Raw genomic sequence first — 10,000 nt, 5'->3', positions numbered from 1 at the left:
TGACGTAAAGAAGGCCTGTCAAAGAGTCGAATGACGTAAAGAAGGCCTGTCAAAGAGTCGAATGACGTAAAGAAGGCCTGTCAAAGAGTCGAGGGAAAGAAACGTAGAGTATATATTACATTGTTATCAACCAATTTACAGCTTTTTCCGTCTTCTAAATGGAAAAGTACAGGGGAAGAAATGTGGATATTGCATCATCATCATCATCATCATATTAATATTATTATTATCAGTATTATCATCATCATCATCATCATCATCATCATCACTGTCATCGTCATGATGACTGAGACACCCACCTCCCCAGTGGCCTCAACAGTACCCGTGAGGAAGAGGATGATCTCCAGCTTTTCAGCGGACAGGTCTGAGGGCCGCATGTCGTAGAGGGGGGACTCCGGGGTGATGCGGTGCGTCAGGATCACGGGCCACATCAGGATGATCTTGTCCCCCATCCCGTTCGCCTCGAACTCCACCTGGAGACACCCACCACCATCAGAGGGAAAGACTCTTAATTAGAATACAACAGAATAAAATATGTCTTTATTACCAAGTGTACCAGGGTCACAAGGAATATTGGGGGTGGGGGGGGGGGGGGGGGATAGTACATAACAAGGTACGAACATAAATTGAAAATCATACACAAACACAGATACAGTAGAAATTAGGATACATACAAGTGCATATCAATCTAAAAACTCGTGCATACTCACACAGGCACGTACTGCACACACATACACACACATACTCTCTCTCTCTCTCTCTCTCTCTCTCTCTCTCTCTCACACACACACACACACACACACACACACACACACACACACACAGAGACACGCACACACAGCTGCTGAAGAGTATGCTTGTCAATGGAGGACTGGTGCTGATCTGAAGGAGGACTGAAGTGACATGTCAGGACGTCGGTCATGTTCCTAATCTGGACTTTTCTCTTCTCTTGACATTGTTTAACTTTTGTTCAGTGAATACAATCACACCACTGAAAAGTACAGTAGTTTGTTGTCGTTGTTATTTTTACTTCAAACTCAGGTCAAACTTCTATAACATCAGCAGCAGCCAAGAGGTTAACTCTCTCCATACGAACGGCGAAAGAGACGACGTTAACAGTGTTTCACCCCAATTACCATCATCAAAATATTGCAAGAGGAAGGCTCTTATACTGAAGAGGTGAATGTTGACAAAGAATACCACAATTCTTACGACGGAAGCTAAAGGTTGGGTCATTCAGACACCCACTGGACATCCGAGGGGTCTGTGTAGAGGAGAAGAGAGGACTGGCCGTACTGAGTGAGTTAATGCGTAATTATCATCATCATTATCAGTAGTAGTAGTAGGTACAGTTCAGTTATTCAAGGAGGCGTCACAGCTTTCGGTCAAATCCATAAACGCTACACCACATCTGTTAAGCAGATACCTGACCAGCAGCTTAACCCAACGCGCTTAGTAAAGCCTTGAGAGTAGCAGTAGTAGTAGTAGTAGCAGCAGCAGCAACTGCAGCAGCAATAGCAATAGCAGTAGTGATGGTCATAGTAGTAGTAGTAGTATCACCATCATCGTCGTCATCATCATCATTAGTAGTAGTAGTAGTAGTATCATCAACATTATTATCATCATTGCTGTTGTTGTGGTAGTGGTGGCTGTGGTGGTATGATTAATGGTTTTCGTTGTTGTTATTGCAAAGGACTTGAGTATGGATCAGGTTAACTGAGTGAACTTCGGACTGGCAGAGCATACGCTCTTCTGGGTTTGGGCAGAGAGGGAGTGTAGGGAGGGAAGTGAGTGTGGTTGAGGTACCTCAAACTGGGGTGGAGTGTTTGTGTGAGGGAGTATGTATGATGGTGAAGGTACCTCAGACTGATTAATTAAGCGGTTAGTAACCCACCCTTTGGTGAGGGGGGGTGGGAGTGTTTATGAGTGTTAGGGAGTATGTGTGATGAGGGTACATCAGACTGATTAAGCGGGTAGTAAGCCACCCCGTGGTGAGGAGTGTGTATCAGTGTAAGGGAGTATGTATGATGAGGGTACATCAGACTGATTAAGCGGGTAGTAAGCCACCCCGTGGTGAGGAGAGGGGGAGTATGTATGAGTGTGAGGGAGTGTGTATCAGTGTGAAGGAGTGTGTATGATGAGGGTACTTCAAACATTAAGCAGGTAGTAAACCACCCTGTGATGAGGGATGGGAGAGTGTGTATGAGTGTGAGGGAGTGTGTATAAAGGCGGGTACCTCAGACTGGTAGAGCGGGTAGTACGCCCCCTCCGGGGTGGAGTGTTTGCGGACCACCATACCCGTGACCGAGGCGTCCAGCAGGTGAGATTTCCTCAGGTCCCCCACCCGTACCTGTACACAGGGACAATGATGATGATGATGATGACGATGATGATGATGATGATGATGATGATGATGATGATATTGGTGATGATGATGATGATGATGATGATGATGATATTGGTGATGATGATGATGATGATGATGATGATGATGATGATGATGAAGATGATGACGATGATGATGATGATGATGATGATGATATTGGTGATGATGATGATGATGATGATGATGATATTGATAATGATGATGATGATGATGATGATGATATTGGTGATGATGATGATGATGATGATATTGATGATGATGATGATGATGATGATGATGATGATGATGATGATGATAACAACAGCCACGACCGAGATTTCATTGTTGATACCTATGTAGCATCTTTTTTCGGTCACTGAGACTGAGCACTTCTCAAACACAAAGTCTTTTTTTCTTTTTTGTGTGTGTGTTTTTGTTGTTTTTGTGTTTCACAACATGCTGTTGCCTACCTTGGTAGCGCCAACTGACAGCAGCCTCTAGGCTCTTCTCATTCATTTCCTGTGTCGTTCAGTCAGGTTCTTCAATCACACGCTACACGTAACACAGTTTTTCTTCATGATTTTGCCAGGGACAACCTTTCTGTTGCCGTGTTTTTGGGTGTGTTTTTTTTAACGTGTGCTAAGTACATGCATGCTGCACACGGGACCACAGTTTATTGGTTGATCCGAAGGAGTAGCGTCCAGACCACCACAAATGATGACGCTGATGATGATGATGATGACGAAGAAGAAGAAGAAGAGCGTGACAACGACCACAGCGACAAAAACGACAACGTCTGACACGGCTGACTAACCACAGCGTACCTGCAGACATGGCTGTCCGTTCTCCAGACAGACCACGGCGTGACGGGAGAAGAGCAGGGTCTGGGCACGGTACTTGGGGCGGGCCACCTTCACGAAGATGAAGCCCAGCATCAGGGTCTCGATGATGAACCCGATCACCACCTGGGGACACACACACACACATGCATGCACATACATGTTACATATACGCACACACACGAACGCATGTATGTATGTATGCATGTATGCACGCACACACACGCACACACACACGCACACACACACACACACACACACACACACTTCATTTTGTGAATCGGCATTAAATTGAATTGTTCATACATACATAATGCATTCGTATTTACACACACACACAAACACGCATATATATATATATATATACGCATATATATAGATATAGATATGAACACACACATAGGCCTACACATACGCACACACGCGGAAAAACAAAATTGCAAAGGCACAGACATAAACACACAAGTACTGACTTGTGGCGATGCGCTCTCCCCGGGAACGCATTCCGAATTTCACATGCAGAAATATATTGTGACAATACAATACAATACAATGCATCGCAATCCAATCCAGTCCAATCCAGTCCAGTCCAATCCAACACAACACAACACGACACGACACGACACAACACCACACAATACAACACAACGCAACGCAACACAACACCACACATCACAGCGCAACGCCACATAACACAACACAACGCAACGCTACACAACACATCACACTGCGACGGGACAAAACACAACGCAACACATCACAACACAACACATCACATTGCGACAGAACACAACGCAACGCAACACAATTCATCACAACATAACACAACGCAACACATCACAACACAACACATCACAACAAAACACATCATAACGCAACGCAACACAACATCAACACTACACAACACCACTCACCTGCAGATACACAAGCGGCAAGGTACCGGCACAGTCGGGGTTGGGGTAGGCGAAGCCATACCCGATTGTCGTCTGCGTCTCGATGGAGAAAAGGATACTTCCGGCAAACCCTGGACGTGGTGAAATAATCATTATGTAAATACGTAGCCGTGATGAGTCACAACAGTTGGACACGTTTTAGAATTGATTAACAAACAGTAAAGAGTGGTAACTCTCTCCATTACACAAGGTACGTACACACAATGTTTGCACATTTCTTCTGTCTTTGCTGCTGTGTGCACATGTCAGATGATTGGTATAAGGACAGGCCCGGTACTTCCTTTTTGAGGAAGTGTCTGGGTTTGTTCCAATGTACCTTTTATTTACCTGTGTGCTAGCTGAATCGGTAGCGTAAGCATCATCGACTTGTGTACCTTGTGTAATGGAGAGAGTTACCACTCTTTACTGTTTGTTAATCATATCGTCTCCTGGCCTATTATTTAATAATTTCCAGTGGATAAACTACCGAGGCAACCATGTATTTGTTCTGTATTGTCCATGTGTTCTGTGTGGCTTATTCAGGATTAAAGAGGCTATGCCAGTCTTGAATAAAAGCTAATTTGTGTTTGCACATTTCTTCTGTCTTTGCTGCTGTGTGCACATGTCAAATGATTGGTATAAGGACATGCCAGGTACTCTCCTTGCCGAGGAAGTGCCAGGGTTTGTTACAATGTGCCCTATTTATTTACCTGTGTGCTAGCTGAATCGGTAGCGTAAGTATCATCGACTTGAGGTTGTGTGCCTTGTGTAATGGAGAGTTACCACTGTCTACTGTTTTTTAATCAAATAATCGTCTCCTGGCTTCATTATTTGTATAATTTCCAGCTTTAGTATTGATTTAGAAAATCAGCCATGGTATGATTTGTACGCCCATTTTCTTTAACTGTGATGATTACATTGCACGACTGTGATTTCTTGTTTCAGAGGTGTATTTTCAAATTATTAGTTTAATTAGGCATTTTCATGTCTTTTGTGTGCATATAATTATATGAAATTGTTGTAGTTATCGTATCGTGGGACGTGTTTTATGTATTTTGCACAACAAATAATGAATTTCTCTAAGTTACTGGAGATATCAAAATGTTACATATTTTGCTCTCCGATGTTCATATCAGGCCTACCCATTGAAAATGTTTCTCATGTTTATGAAATCGTTTCGCAGTTTAAAACTTTCCTTTAGATCATCGTTTAAATCTTTTTCTTCTTCTTCTTTTGTTGTTGTTGTTGTTGTTGTCTTGTTTTGTTTGATACTAGCTAGTTTCGTACAAAAACCGTGATAAGTAAGTACACCCACCTCTATTTGTCTCTGTCTCTCTCTCTCTCATTTTTGCAAATGTGTCTTTTGGTCGCTTACCCCAGCGTCCCATTCAAAGCCCGTTTTGTTTTCTTTGTTGTCATCCGGTTTCTGTCCGCTACTTTGCCTCTTTATCTGGACTTTCTTCAGCTAGAATTGACGATTGTGACAAACATAAAAAAATACTTCCTTTTTTTCATCCTGATTGGATTTACCATCGTAATGCTTGATTCCCTAGCGTGGTTAACAGATTATAAATAGATCGAGTAGAAAATAACTGAGGTATATATACATATATATATCACATATGTATATATATATATATATCTCTGTGTGTGTGTGTGTGTGTGTGTGTGTGTGTGTGTGTGTGTGTGTGTGAAAAACAGTAGTCTTGGCATGTCTTTAAAACGTGTAATTAAAATATCAAAATGAAGCAAATCTTCGCGGTGAAACAGCTTCTTCAGGCAAAGGCACAGCCCTACTGTTGTTCTTTCTCCATCTTCTTCTTTATACATCATAATTTATATATCATATTTATTATATATATATATATATATATATATATATATATATATATATATATATACCGGTCTCGGTATTTACCTCAATTCATTCTACAAGGAGCGGAGCCCAAAACACCCGGCGAGTGTGAACCTCGTACACACACACACACACACACACACACACACACACACATATATATATATATATATATATATATATATATATATTATGTTTGTATGTAAGCCTATGTTTGTATAATGGAGAAGCATATACATGTCACAGTCTTGACCCACCTTGCACCCCCATCAAACACGCCGTGTGGTTGGGGTTCCCGAAGTTGTCAAAGTCCCCGTTGTTGTGGCCCATGAGCCACCAGAAGACGGCGAAGAGCAGGAAGGAAAAGAGGAAGGCGTTGAATAAGATGGCGACGGCGTAGCGCCAAGGGAGATCAATCAGGGAGATGTACAGATCGGCCAGGAAGCGGCGCTTGTGTTCCGATAAACCCGTGCTGTGCACGCGGTACCCGCCTTGCTTGGACACCAGTGCCTGCAGGGCAAGGTTGGGGTTTGGGGGGTTAAGATCACTGGTCTAAACGTAGGTGGATAGTGCATGCCTTCCTTGAGCCCCTTAGCTAACTGAAGCCAGCGGAAGTGTTCAATCAGCCATTTTGCTACTCGTGTTGGTATCGCGCGAAGCGGTAACTTCATAATTCTTTTTTTTTTTATATGTAGCCGAGCGCTCAGCCTGGCTACAATGACTGCTTCACGGCACACTTTCACGTACTCGCGGTGTTAGCTAAGCTGACATTCCTGTGTGTGCCTCTACAAGCATGTTTGCGCTACGTGTCACTGCACTGTTTTCATGAAATAACTTTGGTAAATAAACCATTGGCAGATATCAATGAAGACCTGGGCGCAAGCATAACACGATTTCATCGAAGATACATGGTTACATTTCAGAAACTACCACCAGTTAGCAGACGACTTCTCAACAGACCGACATCCGGATACGAGTCTCAGTATGGCGTCCAGTTGGCTTCAGCTTTCCTGGCCAGTGAGCTGTCCATCTGTTTTTAGAGCAGTGAGTTTGGAGTGGTAGTTTGGGTAAAGTCCTATTTCAGCATCCTAGATTACTGCACCTATTTTACCGTTGTTGTTGTTTGTTGTTTTTTTTTTGTTTTTTTTTTGTTTTTTGTTTGTTTGGGGGTTTGTTTGTTGTTGTTTGTTTGTTTTTGTTTTTTTGGGGGGGTTTCATGTATGAAACGATATTACCATAAGTAAATGCTGTAACCCATTTTCAGTGGGGTTTTTTTGTTGTTGTTGTTGTTGTTGTTGTTGTTGTTGTTTTTAAACTCTTGTACGTTATTTTGCTAAACTTTGATGCGGATTCAGTCACTAAAGTAACATGCCATCATCTTGCTTTTTTCCGTTTTTTGTCCCACAGCTAACCACGGAAATGTAACCAATATGTGCAATAATTTAGGATGCTAAAATAGGACATTCCGAGAGTTGGGTTGGGGTTGGGTTTAGAGTTGTGTTTGTGTTGGGCTGAGGTTTGAGTTGGGTTGGATATAGCGTTGGTTTGGGTTTCAGTTTTGGTTTGGTTCAGAGTTGGGATTGGCTTGGTTCAGTGTCGGCTGGCTTCGGTTTGGGTTGGGTTTGGGTTCAGAACTGGACTGAGTTGGGTTTGGGGCTAAAAGGTGGGTTTGGTTGCGTTTAGAGTTGGGTTGGGTTGGGTTTAGATCTGGATTTCTATTTGACCGGGATGGGTCGGGTTGGGTTGAGTTTAGAGTTGGGCTGGATTGGGATGGGGTTGGTTTGGGGTTAGGTTGTGTTAGGTCGGGATTCGGGTTTAGAATTTGATCAGTTGGGTTTGGTTTTGAGCTGGGTTTAGGATGGGTTTGGTTTGTTAACTCCCGATTATTAAACAATTGTGTAGTTGTGTTCTGGTTATCAAGTGTATACAGAGTTGTAAATAATTGTTGTAGACAAACACACACACACACACACACACACACACACACACACACACACACATACACATACATGTGCAAATTGTTGTAGACAAACACAGACAGACACACACATTCACATACATGTGCACACACACACACACACACACACACACACACACACACACACACACACACACTAAGGCTGGAGGTCTTTCAAGGCAGGTACCTTTCTTAATAAACAGAACAACTCAATACCACATAATAAACAACAAGAGCAAGAAATCTGATCCTCAATCAGTGAACACTTGATGATGAAAATAACGAGAGAGAAAAGGTTTATGAAAAATCAGAACAAAGCCAAAAGGACCAGAAAAAAAGATACCTTTCGTCTCAGCTCCGGGTCATCCTGCTCACACCGGAGTTTAGTGCGCACGGATTCCGTCAGGCGGCGCCATCGTGACCTCTTGACAGGAGGGTCAGGGTCAGCGAACATGAACAAGGTCTGGGCCACTTCCTCTTCCGCCATGTTGGACTGTGCTGGACTGTGCGGAGGGGGTTGGTGTGACCTGCAACATGATTTGAAAGATTTTTAACGAGACTTAGCGTCCTGAAATATTGCACCGATTGGTTACATTTTCATGGTTTGTGGAACCAAAAAACGGAAAAATCAAGATGGCGGCACGTTACTTTAGTGACTGGATCCCATCAGAACGGAGTAAAATGACGTGCAGAGTAAGAGCCGAAATCCACTGACAATGGGTCACAACGTGTACCGCATCAGAACGGAGTAAAATGACGTGCAGAGTAAGAGCCGAAATCCACTGAGAATGGGTCACAACGTGTACCGCATCAGAACGGAGTAAAATGACGTGCAGAGTAAGAGCCGAAATCCACTGAGAATGGGTGACAACGTGTACCGCATCAGAACGGAGTAAAATAACGTGCAGAGTAAGAGCCGAAATCCACTGAGAATGGGTGACAACGTGTACCGCATCAGAACGGAGTAAAATAACGTGCAGAGTAAGAGCCGAAATCCACTGACAATGGGTGACAACGTGTACCGCATCAGAACGGAGTAAAATAACGTGCAGAGTAAGAGCCGAAATCCACTGAGAATGGGTGACAACGTGTACCGCATCAGAACGGAGTAAAATAACGTGCAGAGTAAGAGCCGAAATCCACTGACAATGGGTGACAACGTGTACCGCATCAGAACGGAGTAAAATGACGTGCAGAGTAAGAGCCGAAATCCACTGACAATGGGTGACAACGTGTACCGCATCAGAACGGAGTAAAATAACGTGCAGAGTAAGAGCCGAAATCCACTGACAATGGGTGACAACGTGTACCGCATCAGAACGGAGTAAAATGACGTGCAGAGTAAGAGCCGAAATCCACTGACAATGGGTGACAACGTGTACTAATGGTAACAGCGTTTCATGCATGCACAAAAATTGCCGGTAAAATAGGTTCCTGGATTTAGGATGCTAAAATAGGATTTTACCGAGACTTACCTGCAAATCGCAGGTTGATCGGAGTTCTACGTTTTGAACAGGACAGCCCGAAAGAATTACGGTGTGCACGTGCGAGCCAACTGTAAGAGCCAGTCAGTACGTAAAAAAAGGAAATACTTTGGATTACACAGATGGTCTGAGAACAGGAGTCGATTTGAAAAATGCAAGAAGGGGCTGGGAACTCCTTTGACCTGTGTCTTAGGAGTCTGGTGACACTGAAAATGTCATAATCTGGGTACTGAAACCCTGTAATGTCTGACTGGTGACACTGAAAATGTATCTCTGCAGATGCCGTCATAATGTGGGTACTGAAACCCTGTAATGTCTGGCTGCAACTTTGGCCTGGGGGACGAATAAGATAATCACCATATCCTTCGCAGACCAGATTATGATAAACAGGTGCTATACTGAAGGTAGTGGGATGACTTTTGAATTCACTCGATTATTTTAAAACTAACCAATGAGCAAAATCCATAACGACAAACATAATAGCTGGAATTTGATCCAAACCGTTTGTGAAAACAACATTTGATGATTAGAATAATCCACATCAAACGTAGAATCACATATGTTTTGA

The 10,000-nt window shown here is 43.2% G+C and overlaps 1 protein-coding gene across 1 annotated transcript in view; it reads right to left on the bottom strand.

The window, feature by feature from the left end:
• The window catches only part of LOC143287939 (ATP-sensitive inward rectifier potassium channel 11-like), a 9,732-nt gene extending 1,297 nt beyond the window's left edge, over positions 1–8,435 (bottom strand). Inside the window, exons 1-6 of the mRNA XM_076596182.1 lie at positions 8,292–8,435; positions 6,249–6,501; positions 4,119–4,228; positions 3,190–3,330; positions 2,237–2,350; positions 300–473 (exon numbers count right to left, since the gene is read on the bottom strand). Coding sequence (XP_076452297.1) covers positions 300–473; positions 2,237–2,350; positions 3,190–3,330; positions 4,119–4,228; positions 6,249–6,501; positions 8,292–8,435 — 936 coding nt within the window. The remainder of the gene's footprint in view (positions 1–299; positions 474–2,236; positions 2,351–3,189; positions 3,331–4,118; positions 4,229–6,248; positions 6,502–8,291) is intronic.
• Positions 8,436–10,000: the final 1,565 nt, after the last annotated feature.

This window comes from Babylonia areolata, chromosome 12 (genome assembly GCF_041734735.1).
Source record: "Babylonia areolata isolate BAREFJ2019XMU chromosome 12, ASM4173473v1, whole genome shotgun sequence".
Lineage (NCBI taxonomy): Eukaryota > Metazoa > Mollusca > Gastropoda > Neogastropoda > Buccinidae > Babylonia > Babylonia areolata.
Note: the sequence above shows the minus strand (reverse complement) of the source record. Positions and strands in the feature narration are given on the sequence as shown.